Consider the following 19,312-nt stretch of genomic DNA (forward strand, 5'->3'; position numbering starts at 1 on the left):
CACTACCCATTCTATATTTGGCTAACATTATTTCAAAAAAAACCCTCAGATGATTACTGCAGGATGCTGACCACTCAAAACTCACAAGAAATCAATGCAAGATACAAAGATTCAAATACTACAAGGTCAGAAATAGCATGGCCAGCAGGACTGGAGCAGGGATCATTCCCCTGTACTCAGCACTGGTGAGGCTGCACCTCAAATCCAGTGTTCAGTTTTGGGCCCTTCACTGCAAGACAGACATTGAGGTGCTGAAGTATGTTCAGAGACAGGCAATGAAGCTGATGAAGGGTCTGGAGCACAAATCTTATGAGGAGCAGCTGAGGGTAGCAGGGGTTGTTTGTCCTGGAGAAAAGAACACTGAGGGGAGACCTCATCAATCTCTAGAACTACCTGAAAACAGGTTGTAGCACATGGGTGTCAGTCTCCTCTCCCAGGTAACAAGTGACAGGACAGGAGGAAGCTGCCTTAAGTTGCACAAGGGGAGGTTTGGATTCAATATTAGGAAAAAATTTTTCACTGAAAGGATTGTCCAGAGGTAGAGTCACCACCCTGGAGGTATTTTAAAGATGTGTAGATGTGGCATTCAGGGACATGGTTTAGTGGTGGATTTGACAGTGGTAGGTCAACACTTGGACTCAGAGATTTTTAAAGATCTTTTACAACCTGAGCTATTCCATTCTACCCTGTCCTATCCTACTCTGTCCTACTCTAAATCACCTCTACCTTATTAGTTATGATCTCTTAGAAGCAATCTAAATATATAATGAGCGTGATTATACTATAATATAAAACTGACAGACAGGGACCTGGGGTGAACTGCGATGAAAGATGCAAACTTTGCATAATTTCTTTTTGCAAGAAAAGTGGAAAGGAGGATATTAAATGATGGAGGCAATTTGCTTGGGTTTTTGTTCAGAACACTCAACATCCATGAGGGAGCTGAATCTGGTTTTTTTGGATAGAATCAGACAGGAACAACGAAAAGAAATAAAAAAGAAGGAAAAAAGGCTAGCAACAATGGCTACTCTTCCAGTCTAATGAATCCTCATTCTGTATTCATGAGGAGAGACAATGATGTTATGGCCTGTGGCAGTAGTCCTTGAAAGGTAATGTTTTCTAGCACAATTTTGATAAAAAACAGCATGAAACAAATAACTTCACTTTCATGTGCTAACAACAGCTCTGCAAACAACATTAATATCTTCACTTGTAGTTTTCATTCACCACTTCATGAAAGACACTTTACTTCTCATGTGCATAAGGCTGCATTACTAATATCTCTTTCTCTACTTTTTGTGCATAACCATGACATCATTAATTTACTGACATCATTTGTGGTCTTACACTAACCAGATGGCTACTGCTGACTTCGAATCACAGATATTTCTTGTTTTAAGTATCAGGAACAATCTAATTAGATACAAATATACCTCAGTAATGAAGGGAATGACAAGCTGATGATTAGTTATCTAAAGTTGCAACAGCAGTCGCTTTTTAATTTTTTTTTTAGTCTTCCTCTGACTTACTTAACTTCACTGACATGGTGTGTTAAATGTTATCTAATTAATGGAATTAAGACACTGGCCTTTCTACTGGCAGTACTTGTTCTTGGACAATTGCCTAGGGAATCATTATGGCGTTTTTTAAATAAAATAATAAAAAAGGTAAATTCGTATCATGCATTAAAGAATCAGCTTTCACACCTGAAAGGTAAGATTTTGAAATCAATTAAGCAGCAAATGTGCACCAATTCTAGCTATCAACATCAACATGTTAAAAAATAAAACTATCAATTCTAGTAAAACAAAAGTCACTAATTAATTAATTATTACCTGAGCACATTTAAAATGCACTATCTCAAGGAAAACAACAGCAAAAAAGGGAGTGTTATATGTGAAAATAGTGTGTGTTTACCTTGATTTACCTTACTACTTCTAATAGTAATATGAATTTGCAAAATGCTATTCTGCTCATTCTCCCCATCTTTTGAAGATTTGATTCACCTCTTTTGCACAGACATGGGATGCAAACAGGAAACTTGTCAGGTCTGATTTGCAAGAAGAATGTGTATCTCCAAGCAAGTATAATTCCATAAATTACATGGAGCCTGGCAATTCTGAGAGCCAAGCACATCTTCTTTAGCTCTTTTTTTATTCCCACGTGCTAGGAGAGGTACAAATACTCCTTGCTAGAATATCAGAGATATGTGAACATTCTGGTTATACAATCTTTATGAAACTCTAAAGCTAAAATTACCAGTATTTCTAGACCACTTTTTAAAATACACATATCTTGATATTTCCCTTTACATAATAATTTACTTTTTAAATGCTTTATATTTAGAAGAGAAGATGATCTCACAATAAAACAGCAGTTTGAGCAACAGATGACAGTACATATTTTATTTGTAGTACTGCATGGGGAGTGGTTTTAACTTTTCAAAGAAAGGAAGGAGCAACAGATACAGACAGCGAAAAATGCAAATGCTAAGGAAGACTGTAGCAAAAGCTACAGGAAGACATGAGGATATTTCCCACAATCACAACAGTTAACAGCATTAAGAGCCATCACCAAAATCATCTGGGCAGCTACAAGAACACTACACTAGTTACTGTTTTCCATGTTGAAATTATCTATGAGCAGACCTGAACAGAATAACAGAAAAAACAGTGGTTGTGTGTAACTCCTGATATCAATATCTTGCCTGCTATCAAATGAAGGCCAGCAATGCTACACGCCATGGACAGTTGAAATTTTTATATGGTTAAACTGTAATTCCTCCCATGCTTCTTGTAGAATGAAAGAGGTTAGAGAATTTCTGATATACAGCAGGTTGACCCTCTAAAGGCAGCAGAGTTAACTAAGCACTACAGTCACAGAAATAAATAATAAATCTTGCAGTTTTCAGGAAAGAAAAAAAGGAAACAATTCATTCTGCTGGATTTATAAAACCCAGCAGAACAGATTCTTTGAATGTCTAGCACCAAGTGTTTCATATAGCCAAAATCCAAGCCAGTTTTTTAAATACTTGTTTCAAAATTGCAACCCAACTACTGCTAAAAGTAATTTGTCAGTTCTACATGAGATGGAGACATGTAGGAGAAAAGAATGCAATACAGAAACATGCAGAACTGATTTTTTTCCTGTGGTTTTAAAACAAATTAGCTGTCAGTGATTTGCAGAATAACAAGAAATACTGACTAATTAAAAATGTTCAAGTATGTGAGCATGATTGCTGGGAAAATAATGCCAATAATTTACTGGCTAGTTAGTCCCTTAGAGAATGCCAGCATTGGATAGTTCTTGAAATTGAGAAGAAATGGTGTAGGTCTTGTATTAATTCATCATTCTGTTCATTGCAAGTCAGTGACTGATGGCTGTGCCAATGTTAAGGAATAACATTCATTAATAACCAGCACTTCCAGCTGAGAAACACAAGTTCGACCTTTCTGAACCTTTGAATGCATATTGTATATGTTAAGACACAGCAAATCAAACATGCCCTACAGATATTTGTTGTGGTTGATTTATCCCTTTTTAAAACCAAGAATGGAAAACTGCACTCTCTTGAGATTTGAGGTACCAGTGAGTTTACACAAAGACTGAAGAAACAATTCCTCACAGCAGGATTTCCAAGACCTGCTGCTATACAGTTTAGAGCCAAAGCTACAAAGCCCTAACTAGGACATCTTGAAAAATATACTGAGGCATCTACTTTCATGTGAGGAGAGAGAGTTTAGGATTTACTGGAAAGACTAAATGCTCAGGTCCTTAAATCAAAAATGAGTAAGAAAAATTCCTGAAAGTTCTGCCTGGGTAGCAATACTGACTGTTTAGATATAATATCCAATAACAATTTATTTTTACTTACAAGCCTTTAAGCACAGTTTAGAAGTTCAGGATAAGGTTTTGGGGGGGGGGGGTTAAGGAACAATAAAAATAGTCAATGTCTACTTTCTGTTTGTCACACAAACAAGGCGAAAAAGTTTTCAATCCAACATCCCTTGTGACATTCAACATAAGCCACTGGGCTGTATCAACAGCAGCATAGCCAAGGGAAGGGAGCACTCCCTTTACTCAGCCATCATTAAATCACACGCAATTTTGTCCCCTCTCAGGTCAAGAATATGTTGACAAACTTTAAGAAGTCCAGAGAAGAGTCCCTAAGACATCAGTGCTGGATCTTAAGGCCCCATGAGGAGCCTCTGCAGGACCAGGGCTCACTCAGCCCCAAGACAAGACAGCTTTTGGGGCACCTCACAGTAGCAGCCTCCCAACACCTAAGGGGAGGTTATAGAAAAGACAGAGCTAGGCTCTTTACAAAGGCACATACTGAGGTACAATGGCTACAAACTGAAGCTGGGGGCATATAAGGGATGAAGAGAGAAAAACATCTCACTGATTGTGAGATTAACTAAACACTGGAAGAAGCTGTAGACTTCCATTCTCAGAGATTCTCAAAACCCAACAGGAAAAAACCCTGAGCGATCACATTTAAATTCAGTGTTGCATTGAGCAGGAGTTTGGAGAAGAGATCTCCTGATGTGCCTTCAAGCCTGGGATGGTGTGAGGAGGGAAACATAGATGGACCACTGCCCATCCTGTAATCACCCCAGAAACCTTGCAGAGGAGTGACCAACCTCAACTGCTTCAAAAGAATGCATGAGAAACCCAAACCGAGTAACTACGGAATTACTTGCGACACAGGAGAATATTATTCATTCTCCTTAAAACAGACGCTCTTTCCAGTGACTTAACTATCTCATTCTTTTGGGGGTTTGTTTGTTGCTTTGTCTTTAAACAACTTATATAGTCTTATTTCAGTGTATTTAAAAAACAATAAACATGCATTAATTATGCAAGAAAGATACTCTGGTAATGAGACCTTCTGGTTCCTTCCAGTTTGCAATACTGTGTAGCATTGAAACAATCTTACTACTATTCCATTTCAAGTGCAATGGGAAACAGCTTCCTCCACAGGGGAAAGAAAGAAACGGAACTCCCCCAAATACAGTAACAGTAAATACAGGCAGGAAATAACCTGACATCCTTCTGCTTCAATTCTAGCAATTCCAACTGCTTCATCCTCTGGGGCACATTAATGACCATTTGGGGCTTTCTGCCACTTCCTTACTATTGCCAGTATAGCTCATCACCAAGCAGCCAAGTCGTAAGAAACAAGATTTGTGTATTTCCTCTTTTTTGCTTTTTAACATGGAGTCCTCTAAAGGGATCAACTGCAATGATTAGGCCAACCCTCATTTCTAGACCCTCAAAACAGCTTTGTGGAGTTGTCTTACACCCCTCGGTCTGTCTACATGCCACGATAAAAATGTAGATATCGAGAGAGGCTGATTGAGTCTGCCAAAAGTTGACAATGGCTTATTTTACTTAAGGTATCTTAAAATTGCTGTGGTACAGTAAACTGCAAGAGTTTTTTTTCTTAAAAATCCATAAAATGAGTATGTTTGCTTATGCTTTCAGCAAATTAATCAGAAATGTATTTGTAGGAGTCTTCAAGCAACTGTGAAGCTATATGTGCAGAAGACAATGAAAAGCTGCAAGAAACGGGTTATGTTTCTGTACAGTAACAGCATTATGATTGAGTTCTTTCACTCAGTTCAATAAAAATAAATGGCTAACAAGTTAAATATTACAAAAGGGCAGTTTAAGACACATTATATCAATAATCTTGCATACATACACGGTATTGTATTTTGCCTTGGAGTATACACACATTGTGTTTCAAGGTTCAAACAAATCAAAATATTACAACTTGGAGGGCAAAGTTGTAGCAGGTGGAGGAAGTGTAAAATAGATTCAATTTCCTCATACTTGGGACTTCTCTCATCACAAAGGCATCACTTGCAGAAGAGCATGGAAAATACATGTCACTGAATGCCAATCCTTCCAAACATCACAGGGCCCACCATTAAGAGCAATGAGCCATTAAACAAAGAGATGAAGTCAACTATTGGATTTACTCAAAACGAGGTGGTAGCACATCTAAGGCTTCTGTGGTACAGATGAAATTCGATTTGCTCAGCTGACTAGGTTTTTCTCTCCCATCTATTGTGTTTTCTGTGTTGTAACTTGGGGAATATGAAGGTTGTTTCATCTGAGAGTAGGGAAACAGTCATGCTCTGAGCTAAGCTGTACAAAAGGCCACACTAACAAGCACAGCAGTAGGCTCACATAAGACTTTCGAACACACCTACACCCCACAGAAATGACAGGCCCCTCCCAAGGAGCAAGAAGGAAAATACATTCATATAGTAAGATGGACACACATATGGACACACACCCAAAAAAGATCAAAGGTCCTAACCAATGTACCATATGGTAAGAAAAGCATGAAAACTTGGGGGGAGGGGGGGGAAGGATGTGTCAAATTAGGCAAGAAGGAGAAGCTCATTTATGACAGAGTTCCCCTAATTAGCAAATGTACAAAAATAGTTAATAAAGCATCTTAAAACCATAGGAGAGGCTTTTGTTTTGTTAGATTTCAGAAGAAAACAACCAAGAAGGTCAGAGAAAATATGACATCAAAGTCTATATACAAGTTTATAAGAAGAAGCATAGTGAAAATCCTGAACTATAGAGATCAAGGTCCTTCTAGTTGAAACATGTTTTCACCAATAGACAAATAGGCACTGTACCACAGTTGGGTGGTTGGAGGGTTTTTTTGCCCAATTATACACTGAATTGATGGAAGAAAGTGTATAACTTGTGCTAAACTTGTGCTAAAGAAAGTGCTAAACTTGATTATCTTCTTCAGAAACTTTGTTTTTAAGAACACAGCAAAGGCATTTTATCCAAAGCACATCTTAAGAAAAAAAAAAAAGCTGGTAAACTTTCTTTCAATTTATAGAAAAGAAGCCATGGAAGTGGAGTTTTTTATTTACATAGTACTATACTGGAAATACACATGCCTCACATTTAGCTAACAAATAAGAGATTTGGGTCATGCTTCACAGATCTTTGTTCTCCAAATTACACAGTAATTTGGCATGTTAAAATGTCTAGAGAAGAAAGAAGGAGGAAGAATGAAAAGATTATGCAGCTTCTCTGGCTGATGGTACACTTATCACCACAAAATTTCTTTGACCAACAGCACTACAACCCGAAGAAAACAATTTTATAACTTAGCATTTAGAAAAGACATATATATTTCTCTACGACTTTTCACACAGAAACATACAATTATTGCCATCGTAGAAAATGTTGATGGTATCAATGACTCATGCAAAAATTAAGAAAGCAATTACAATTCCATCCTTGCAACTGAAAATGCCCTGCAAAACACATGTACTAGAAAGTCTGGTCTCTGACAACATTTCAAAAGGTTAAAACTTATACTTTCTTTTAACTTGCTGTCTTGTAGAAATGAACTTAAGCATGTAACTGTGTAAAAAATGTGACATTATTACGGAATGTAACGGGATCTTTAAAATTCTAAGCACTGAGCAAAGAACAAATTAATTGAAACATGTTTCATGTTTTAGCAATCACATTACAGCTATGAATACTGTTTTTAACAATATTCTCATAGAAATAGGGCAACCAGATGCCCACACGAGCTAATATGTATTTACGGTCTCAAAAGTTTTTTTACATACATCAAGATTTGTGGAGACAAATTTTCCTCACTTGCCTTTGGCTTACGAATTAATCTATTCTCGGTGACCAGGAAACTGCTATTCTGTTGTAAAAAGCCACAAATATAACAAGGGAAGAAAAACACAACACAAACAGATGCAGCCATTATGCAAACATTTTGCATGTTCAGGTTATTTTCCAAGATATGAGTATGTATTAAAGTGAAATTGAGAGTAAGTATGACCGTAGTTGTTTGCAAGATTTCCTAGACAAGCAAATCAACATTATCAGAGATACATAATGCTGTAATCAGCATCACCTTTTACAGCTGGAGATTTATCAATTTGGAGAAAGGCTTACTGTCAAATTACAAAAGGCAGGGGTACAGTGTGTTTCACTGACCATTCCTTTCTGAGCCTTTGGAACCTCAATCTGCATTTAACAAAAGCTAAAACTAAAGTTAAAGGCTAAACATGTACTTGCAATCTGGAATTTATGACTGCTAGCAGAAGGAGATCAATGTTCCTCAAATTACCTAGGAGCTAATTTCTCTAATAGCATGCCTTTTAACCAAAAAAAACCATCAGCATAGAGTTTATTGAGTAGCATTAGCACAGCTAGGGAAAGGACAGCACTTGTTTAGCATCTTTTTAAGTTTTGTATGCTTCAGCACAACAGCAGCCCAGAAAACACTCCCTTAACTGTTAAGGAAATAATTTTCAGTCTCCTATGGAACTTCTGATCAAGGGAGAGAACTGATCCTCACTATATATTACCATTTAAATACTATAATACCGCTTATATACTTCAGGTTTAAGTAATGGTTCTGTCAAGCTACATTAACTAATTAGTGGCTTAGAAACAGTAGACAGAGTATGCAATGTCTGCAATCCCATGCTCTATAATATTTTAGAATATTTTGCCCAAAGCGGAGTGGTTAGTGTATCACTCACAAACACACAGACTAAGTTTTACTTCATTTCCAAAACAGCCTCCGAACAAAAGACTACCTGAATGAGTTCAGAGAAGAGCTACACTGCACTGTCTAATCATTCAAATTGTAACAGTATAGTGTCTTAAACCTCTTTGTTTATGGGGAAAGCAGATTTACATAAGCGTCATCCCTTTCTCTTCAGAACTGGACAATTGATAGGAAACTCAGAGCTGTTAATTTCCACAGTTAATCTTAATGGTTGATTTTATGCCTTGCAAATGTTATTCTAAAGTGTTAGAGTAAATAGAACATTACACTGCTGTTGATTTAAGTGATTATGCATACTTTTTCCCATCCAAAGGATTATTTACTAAGGCAACAAACTGAATTTAAAAGTACTCCTTTTTATTCATGGCGGAGTTCACCCATGGAATTCATTGCCACAGGATCAAACCTAACATTGTAGCTCAGATTTAAATATATAAAACAAATTAAAATACAGAACAGCAACCTTAATGTGACATTCCGGTTTTACAACTGCCTACTTAAGATGGTAAATGGACAGGTAAGACCCTCAGGAAAAGAGAAGTGCATTAATTCAATCACATTCTGAACATAATGCATCAAAGGATATACTTCTAACAAACACACCAAAACAGCTGATTTATCTAACAAAATAACTCCCAGTATACCAGTTTCTCTCAGTAAAAGAATCAGAGGACTCCCTCGCTCATATTCCTGGCAGCAACGCATACACTTTCTCTGAAAACTTCTTATCTGCATCTTCTGACCTGCTTAGCTTCAGAGACCTGTCAAGATGACAGAACGAAGATCTGTGATCACCACAAAAGTAATGTTACAGAAAACTTTTGCCCTAGAAAAAAAAAAAACAGGATTGATTTCGTTACAAATATTGATCAATCTGCTGCAGAACTTAAGGAGAGAAGTTCTAGTTCCATCTTTTGTGGCATTGATCTTTAAATAGTTTCCCAGCCTACATGCTAGGGGGAAGCAGAGTCAGTCAACCTGAGATGTCTGTTACACAAGAGGGAAAACACTGTGCTTGTGGCAGACTGCTGCCTCCCCCTCTCCCAAAAACTGAGGTTTTTGGATCTTAATTGACCTAAGATGGAAGCCACAGAGATTGCAATGACATTTGCTTTTTGTACACAAGAACATCTAACCCTGTGCCTACAAGCCTGGAAAATGTTGCTCCCACTAGGTTGTATATATTGCTCTCCCTTGACACCTTTCACCTGCTCCCATTGAACTAGGCAAAACTTCCTTTAATAAAAGAAGTCAGATAAATTTATCTGAATCACTTGAAGAGGGGAAGGAAAGCTTCCCGTTTAGCCCATTTAGGATCTCTTGTGCAAACTGACATCCGAGTTACTCTTTTTTCAGCATGCTACCCACTAAGGTTTCCTAGAATTTTTGTTGCTGTGATTAATATTTTTATGAGTGTTTTGGGACAACATCAGAGTTTTAATACTATCATGGTGTTTCCTATCATTCTCTTGGTAAATCATAATAAATATTTCCCCATGTCACCATAATGGCAAAAAAAATCAGTTTGATCTTTGCCTTGTTTTCAGTAACTGACCAATTTTAGAGCATTACAAACAGCACTCTCCCCATCTACATGAAGATTATTTCAACTTTAAAAATATGTCAGTGTTTTTTGATATATATGTATATACTGTAATACGCAATGTCACTACGCAAATAACCCTCTAGCTTGAACAGTCCTGCATCACAACTTGCTTTGTCATCACCATGACATCACCTGTACAGACTGGCACATAACAATCATTGTGGCCTGAAAACTGCAATGCAAAGTCATATTGTACCATCATTTTTTGAACAGCCACCTCCAGCGCAATCAATGAAAAGCACCCAAAAGGTAATAATCCAAGCACGGCATTGTTCACTGCCTCTGCAGGATTGCCTTAATATTACAGTTGTTCAACTTATTCTCTCTATAGGAAGTGTGAATAGTAATGACTCAAAACGTCAAAAAAAATCATTGTATTGGGTTCTGAAGTACACTAAAGCATGTAATTTAAAAAGCATTTTAATACTTATTAATGTAGCTATTCAGATATTACCACTCCAAAAATTTTATCAATTAATTTGGGGATAAAAGTCAAAGAGCACCTAAGCACCCTGGAATCTACCTTTTCCTTCCAAGGCAGAACAAAGATCTCACTCCCACTAAGACACTTCCAGCAACTGGATATACATATTTTTGAAAATACTATAATGCTTCAAGAAATATTCTCTGTAACATATTGTTTATATCCTGAAGAGATTATAATTCTGATTCATTCAATATCGTTCTGATGAATCATGGTTGCTGAAAGGACAAATAAAAGAAATTCCTGCTATTTATCAGGAGTTCAAATACTTGGCTCAAAGAAACAAGTGAAAACTTACAAATAATATCTGAACTCTGTTGCCTGAAAAAATTCAGAAGTATTTTCTTTTTACCTGCCATCACTTACAAAACACTAATACTTCTACTGAACCCCTCAGAAAACCCTCAACTTTCTGGAAGCTCCTACAACATTTAGCTCATCTGGGTCAAAATTCAGGAGTTCAGAAAGCAAGTGTAACTTCTGGGAAGTGCTTGGGCCAGGCAGTTAGCTCACTGAAGCCGATTTGCTGATAACACACAATCCAACACCATCAGCCAAAAACCAGAGACAGCTGTCCTCTGAAAAAACGTCCTAAGCATTTTTTTCCCCAGCACCCCATTTGAAAATAACCATATTTTGCTTAAGAAAAAACCAATTAATTGTGCGTGAAGTAAAATAATTGGAAGCAGAATAATTAAAAATTCTTATCAAGTGATGTAAACTAACTTTGTGGTTCAAGTCTCTATAAACCAAACAAAGCAATTAGCAAAAGACTGTTTTCATGCCTTACTTCAAAGAGACAAATCACCTTTTGCATGTTTCAAGTACAGATGACTAACAAAAAAAGACAGGTTCACACCAAGGCTCAAGCTTTAAAAAACAAAGCACAAAAAGCCCACTTTTCACCACCAGAGCCAAAAGCTCCCACTCATCTATTTTATTATTTGGTTTTTTTCAGCACTGTACTACTACAGTGCAGGAAAATATCACATTGCAGTAATCTTACTAAAAAAATAAAAAACACCACCACCCAACAATAAAGTATCCAACTCTTTCTGTCTTATTACAGAACACAATACTTTATTTGCAGGAAGTTTCATGTTACTGTAAGTTATCATTTAAATTCTAGGTTCACATCAGACTGAATGTAAGATTTTGCCATGAAAATAACATGACAGGATCAACTTTGAAGTCTTATAGCATACAATCAGTTTCCAAAGTCTTTCATTTTGTACATGTTAAATTTCCTGTCTTCAGCAGACACTCAAGTTATGTCATTCTTGAGCTATAAACGGATACATCTAGGCTTACCTGCAAAAGATTACACTCTTCAGTGCTACAGATCTGATCCTAAACATTCTCATGAAGAATAGTGTTTTCTCAGTTACATGGTACTAACCAATGTTTGGAAAGTATTTCATACCAGCAAAGATAATTAGCATTAGTATTTAATTTTACTTCCTTTTAAAATAAAATATTTAAAGTATTAGGAATTTAAAGCATTTACCATTTTAACTGTATTTTTAAAATCAGATTTCAGCTTAGCAGATGTGTTACTTTTAATGAGTCTGCCACAGCTGTGACTGCCCTCTATACACCTAGTCAGGGGTCTCCAACCTCATTACTTTCTACTCTTAGAAACAAAAAAGGAAATTATACTACAGTAAGAATCTGTAGTAATCTAGCATTTCAGAATCACACACAATGGATTCTGATCCAAAAGAACAACTCTGTATTTCCACCTTTTGGCACAGGCAGACACAGTTACTGCCCAGACGGGCAGGAGACACAAGGCATCACTATGCACAGTAAGTCCTCGTGGCAGCTTTTCAGCTGCGGATGTAACCTCACCATAAGTCATACAAAAAACCATCACTTTGATATATGAACTCTAAAAAGCCTTTTCCAGAAGCCCATGAAACACTTCCTTGATGCTTTGGAAAGGAGGAGAGCACTGGCTCAGGGATAACTCAGGTGCAGACACAAGATAAGTGCAAAAGTGAAGCAGGCTGAACCATGTTCCACCCTAGTGAGGACTCCACTAACAGCTTGTGAAGGGAAAAAAAATAACACCTACAGACACAGTAAATTAAGGTACAGACTGGCACAGACAAGCTCTTTGTCCATTTGCTGATTCCTCTCTCAAATCCAACTGAACGGGATCACTAGGTCCAAACCCAAAAGTTCCGCAGTGGGATTTCTTTTTCATATTCAAGACGGGAAGTCCCTCCTTCAGGTTTTATATTTCAATTAATCTTCAGATGAGTAAGATTTATGAGCACAAGCAATTCATGACAACATCAGTTCTCATCTGTGGAGGTATTACTGCAATGCGAAAGTACTTCTGCATTACTAAGTGTCAGGAACCTGGACAGGAAAACAATTTTATCTGAACTTGTTTTGATACAGAAAGAGTTTGGCAAGAGCCAGATTGAGAGTCTAACAGAACAATACCTCCCCTATTTTCATACCACAGCTAGATATTATAGTATTAGAGTAATATTTAAAAATTTCATGCAAACACCATTTTTTTTAGAATCCTTTCTTCTCCCCATGTGTCTTTACAGCAAATTCATCCTCATCCATACTTCAAAGATCTTCCATAACTTTAAAGAAAGCATGGATGGTGCCCACCAAATTTCAAACAGAGGGTGCCCTATGCCCAACTTTTGCACTGAAAGACCTGCCTGATACCACCCTTTGGCTTTGAGGGCAACCCACCACCTGCCCCATCCTCTGCACACAGTGTTCCCACACACCAGGCACCAAGGCACTGACACTTGATTGCACAGGGATGGCCCCAAAGCCACTCACCTGCTGCCATGGGCCTGGGGAACTGTGGCGTCCCCAGCGCCAGTGATGCCCACAAAGCGCAGGTCAGGGCAGTTGCAGGGAGGCCACAGGCTTTGGAAGGGGCAGAAAACTACTGCAGATGCTGGCGGTGGTCTGGAAATCTGCCTTCATCTCACCCCTCATACAATCCTGCTAACAGCACCCACCACATGGCCTCAGGCACGGGAATGGAGATAAAAGTCCCTTTTCAATCCCAGTCTGTGAAAGCAGGAGGGGCTGCATACTGCGAGGCACCAGGGAGTGCCCTGGGTCTCGCATGCCTCCGGCGGGCCTAAGGATGCTCTCCAAGTCCTCCTTCCCCAAGGAGAAGTCGGAGGCAGTGAAGGGCACCTGGAGCCAGAGCGTGTGGCACACCTCCCGGGAAAGGTGGAGGGAAGACGCTGAAATAGGAAGGCGCTGGCCTGGCCACCGTGGGGCTAGTGAAGGGCAAAGCCCTGGGAAGGATGCATGTTTCGGGGGCCGCTGGGCAGCCCCGTCCTGAGAAGACGGCCGGAGAGACGGCCCCTCAGCCCTGACTTCGGCACCAGCCTTCGCGCCCTCCGCGCGACCAAGAAGGGGCCGGCGGCGGCCCGGGAGCGGCCCGGCAGCCCCGCGGCGGCCGCGCAGGGTACGGCCGGCACCGCTCCGCCGCCCGAGGAGGATGCGCGACGCGGGGCTGACCGCCAACGGGTTCCTTTCCACGCCGTGCGAACGGGACATCATCCCCGGTCCTCGCTTTCCCCGGTCCCTCCCCGCAGTCCCCCACTGCCCCGGCGGGCACTAGCCCCGACAGAGCCGCTCTCCGCAATCGCAGCTCTCGAGGCGAGCCCTTCGTCCTGCCGACCTAAGGGGCAATCGGGAGTTATTCAGAGTTTTATTTTCAAATTGTGCGGAAGGCACAGCTTAATATTAACATATTCACCCACGGCTGGACACCGCAGTGCTCCATCCAAAAATAATTCGTTTCTTGGATGGCCGCCTGCTAAGCAACGCGTTTTAATAAGCTGAAATTTCTCTCTCTGAAAGTAAGGACAATCTCCCTCCTGAAAATCTCCTAAAACTTGAGAACTGCTCCTTCTGAAAGACGCTCACTGTCACCTTTAAAAAATACCCCCGAAACCTTAAAACGGCAGCTGAACCACACTGCCTGGAGGGCAAGCCTTGAATCCGCCTCTCTCCCACGCCTTTCCCGGGGATGCGGGGCGACGCGGGGCTCGGGAAGCAGCGGCAGCGTTTCCAACCGAAAAGCCGCGGAGCCCCGCACGCCGGTGCTGCAGCGGCGAGCAGAGCCCTGCCACAAGTGCGAGCCCCGCACTCCCGGGTGGACAGCAACAACCACAAAATTAACAACAGCAACAAAGATGTAAGAACTTAGGGCTGAGTTCCGAAGTTCAAAGTTTCTTGGGAAAATAGCGGAATGTGGGAGATGCCGCGGGGAAGGGGAGGAGAGCATCCCCCAAGCCGTCGGCCCGCCGGGCAGCGACAACGGGCCCCGGGACGCGCAACTCGCCCGCCGACCCACCGAGGGAGGGAGGGACGTACCGGCAGTGAGGCACACGGGCAGGAGCAGTCGGAAGGTGAGCCCGCACACCACCTCGGTTGCCATCGCGGCGGGCGGGGGTCGCGGCCGGCCGGCCCGGGAGCCGTCCCTCTCTGAGCGCCACCGCCGCTTCTCTAGGTCCGCCCGTGCGCGGAGCCGCCGCGGCGGCGGAGCATCGCCCGTCCGTCCCCTCCTCGCCTCGCCTCAGCCGCTCCGCCTCACGCCTCCCGCTGCATCCCGGCGGCAGCTCATGCAACCAGCGCCGCGCCGCACCCCCGAGCCGGGGCACACACGCACACCCCCGCCCCCTCGGGCCTCCCCCACCGCCCTCCCGCCCGCCTCCCCTCGGCGGCAGCGCGGAGCGGCCGCCCCGACGGCGCGGGCCCAGCCGGCGGCTCCCGCGGCGCGACCCGCGCAAGGGAAGTGTCCCGCGCCCCGCCCCGCGCCCCGGGGCCGGGCCGCTCCGGTCCTCCCCCGCCCCTGCGTGTGCCCCCCTCCGCGGGGACCCTCCTGCCACCGCGCTGGCACACACCCCCCGGCCGGTTCCTGCTCTGCGCCGAAAACTTCACTGGTTTTCCCTAACGCTTTTTAGTGTAATGTTGTGTGTTCGGGGTTTTTTAACTGATTTTTTTAAAACTTTTTCATTATTTTATTTTTCGCTTTTTTTTTTGTGTTGTTTATTTGTTATGTTTTCTTGAGTGGGGGAACGGTTTTCTCTAATCTGTTCGCTTCCCGCCCCCCTTCTTCTCCCCAGTTTCAACAGCACATTTAGGTCCACAAAAAAATTGTCGCCTGGAAAAAAAATAGATCTGCGGTGGTTGGAATGTATTTGACTTTTCTGGAAAGCTTTTTTACCCTTTAAAATATGGCGCTGGTTAGAAAGTGCTGTGGGTTTAAAGGGGCTGTTTTAAGGCTCAGCTGATGTGTCCCTCTGCCTGTACTGAGTAAACCTCACAGCTGGGGTTGAAATAGTGATGCTGTAAAATAGAAAATTATCAATATTGTTATCAATACAAATGAAAATCCGTTTCATCTTTGGCAATAGATTGCAATCCCTCAGACTTAAATGAGGGAAGTTGACGCTGAACATCCTCTTCATGGAGGCAGTGTTGGAGGCAACACTTCAGTCCCATGCAGGATCTGAGGAAGGAGAAAGCAGGAGCAGTGACCCTGTGATCCCATAAATTCTCAGTGCTTCTTCCTAGTGGAGGACCTCATCCAGTCATACTTCATATTGAAAAAGTCTTAGATTTGCTCTTGAAGTCTTGTTTGCCTTGCTTGGTTTGTTTTGGGGTTTTTTTACTCTTATAATTACTTAAGCATATTTTGCTTTCCTGTGCTTTTTAAAAGAAATTATTTCATATCCTCGTTGCAGAGAAAAATGTTTGCAGACATGAGTTTGACTCACAGGAAAATACAAAGGGTCTTTTAAGGAAAAAAATTAAAATCTTGTGTTTGGGGGGTTTAAATGGCAAGTGTTGACCCATGCAGATAACTGGCAATTATTCAGATATTCAAATATTATGCAACACGCTGACTGAATCTGATACTAGTATGTTTGGAAAGTGAAGAACTCCAGACTTAGATATACAGAAATGCTCAGGACAGCTGAGACATCAACTACAGACTCCAATTCCACGTGCCTAGTGGGTCTGTTAAAAGGCTGCCTATCATGAAAAGCCTAATCCTCCTCTGAGGAGGTATGGTCAGTTCATACTCAGTGTGTGGAGTTTAAATGTAGCACTGTCTGCATTAACAGAGATTGTAAGGTCACTCTGTCCCACAGGGTGAATGTGACAGCTCAGCTCGGTCTCAGAACACAGCCTGGGTAGACTGCTCCCTCCCTTCCCACATTCAGGCCCAATGTGGCTCACCCAGACATCTCAACCATGAACCAAGTCTGGATATTTGATTCTCAGTCTTCTGACATAAGTTTCTGTGCACATCAATCTTTGTGAACACACCTGGTGATCATGTCTGTAAAACACCAGGATCAGGTAGTATTTAATCTGCTAATGAAGTATCTGATGAGCCCATGGTGAAGTTGATCCTAGCATTGTTTTAAGAGCGCAAGATCTGCCCCAAAAACTCAGAGTTTCTAAGGAAGCTCTACTTGCCTTACAGGCTACAAAGCAGCAGTTAATAGTAGTCTGTGAGTGTAGGATATATGCCACCTGAAACATTCTGTGCACTTTAGCAGCACATGTTCAGATATTGATCAGGTTTGGTATTCTTTTTTCAGTTTTACAGTCACTAAAGAAAGGATAAAGTACTTACTACCTTTATAGTACAGTTACCAAATTGTTTACTTCCCAAATAAGTGATTTTATGCTCGTGTTTAGGAAATAATTAGCCCATTTTCAATACTTACCTTTCATAAGATATGAAAAGTGGAGTTAAAATATGCGTATTGAGTGGCTCCTTACCTTTTGCCAGACTGCTCTTCTACTGCAAAATCTATGCAGTCGCAGTGCCACCTTTTGGCTAAAATGTCTTTCGTGTAAGTGACAACATTTCTTTCCCTCTGCTGCCAGGAAATAACTGTTTGCACACACAGAATTTTGAGAGAACAATGAGACATCCATTGTCCATACACCTCTGCAGTGGTAAAAAGCATAACAAATTATGTGAAGCCTTACCAAGAATCGTGTGCACCCTCGGCAGCTCAGCTGTTGACAGAAAGAGTAAATGCATTAACCTGAAAATTGGAGGACTGCTATTAGCCAGCATGGAAAAAATAAAACACAGGACTCTGACTAAAGTAGTAATACAGAAAGAGAAACTGAATTAATGGGGAAATTACTTGTTGGATTAAGTGTAAATAATAGAAAACCATGTCTACAAGATAGCCAGGAGTTTATTTAGCTAATGCCAGTTTTGCAAGTGACATAAAAAGTAGTTTGAATATTCTTCCCTAAGGGCATACAACTTACTGAAATCATACTGTGGGCCACACAGCTTTTCTCTTTCCCTCTGAAAACCAGAGGAAATTCACAGACTGTATGAGTCCTACTGTGCCAGCAGTGGATGCAGATATCTCACCACCTGAAAGCATTTCTTTTGCTTACTTTCAGCTACCAGGATCTCAGATCCCCAGGTGTATAACGTTCACCTTACATGAAAACATTTTGTGAGATTGATTGGGAAGTGAAAAAATTAGTGGTATTGATGAGGCCTTAATAAAAAGTGAGAAGAACGCACGTTTATAGAGGAACAAACTTCAAGCCTCACCTTGTCACCTTTTCTGTAGCGATAACTTGGAGTTATTTTGGAAAAATATTGTCCCCACTTCACCCAATATGCAAAATCAGCTGCAGTGAATAAAGTCAGAGGCCAAGAGAGCTACTGGGGGGGAAAAAGTCCAGAACATATTGTGCCACCAAAGCTATTAGGTAGAACATAATCAATCAGAAGTGCTGATTGAAGTTAACTTGGTAGAGCTGACTGACTGTACAAAATAGTGCTGTTCAGAAAAATAGCTTCTAATTGCCTCAACTATCTTAAATTTTTTGGTTGTTTGAATCACGAACTCATGGCTCTATTCTAACATTCACAGACTTTGGATAATATAAACAAGGGCTTGTGTATGAACACATGTATGTGTATATGTATATATTACATGATCCTACAATCCATTGACGAGCTCCATAAATGAGTGCTAAACTGGCTTAAGAAATAAAACTCCTCTATACAAAGAAGAAGCAAATCATAAGTTCCATTGAGAGGCAGGAGAAGTTACTGTAGCCTTTTCAGAGCAGTCACTGCTGTACAATGCTGGTTTATATTTGTTATTCTTACAGTATGAGAGTCCTGCTTTAGGGACCTGTGGGGAAGGAAATGGCTTTAACATTTGCAGTGATGATTAACTAGTGTGTTATGTCTCTTGATCCATGCTCCCTAAGAATACATGAAAACATCTTGTTCCTCTTACCTATTCTGGAAGTCCTCCTCCTGCTCAGCCCTGTCAGCAGCTAGGGGAACAACCAGCGGTGGCTCACCAGGAGTCAAGCAATTCAGTTTTTCAGCTTAGTTCACATTTAGCTCTGACTGAAGCTGTTATTGTTCACTTCCAACATGAAGTCAGCTAAACTTCAAAATAATGTTCAAGTTCAGTTCTGGTTCAAGAAAAGTAAAAAAAAACAGTTCAAACTGATTTTTGGTTCAGAGTAAGTTTAACTCCTCACTACCACCAGTAGTTCAGTAAGTATTTTATCTTCTTAAATGATGAACTTGTCTTGCCTTACTATAAGAAAATTCATTCCACTC

The 19,312-nt window shown here is 40.9% G+C and overlaps 1 protein-coding gene across 3 annotated transcripts in view; it reads right to left on the reverse strand.

Annotated features, from left to right (window-relative positions):
* The window catches only part of PIEZO2 (piezo type mechanosensitive ion channel component 2), a 297,318-nt gene extending 281,969 nt beyond the window's left edge, over positions 1-15,349 (reverse strand). For 2 of the 3 annotated variants that reach the window (XM_064656987.1, XM_064656979.1), the window contains exon 1: positions 15,049-15,348. In XM_064656987.1, the coding sequence (XP_064513057.1) occupies positions 15,049-15,112 (64 nt within the window). In that variant the 5' untranslated portion in view covers positions 15,113-15,348. Of the gene's footprint in view, positions 1-15,048 lie in introns of all 3 variants that reach the window. The other variant, XM_064656971.1, reaches the window with a different exon arrangement.
* Positions 15,350-19,312: the final 3,963 nt, after the last annotated feature.

The sequence above is a fragment of the Pseudopipra pipra genome, chromosome 1, assembly GCF_036250125.1.
Source record: "Pseudopipra pipra isolate bDixPip1 chromosome 1, bDixPip1.hap1, whole genome shotgun sequence".
Taxonomy (NCBI): Eukaryota; Metazoa; Chordata; class Aves; order Passeriformes; family Pipridae; genus Pseudopipra; species Pseudopipra pipra.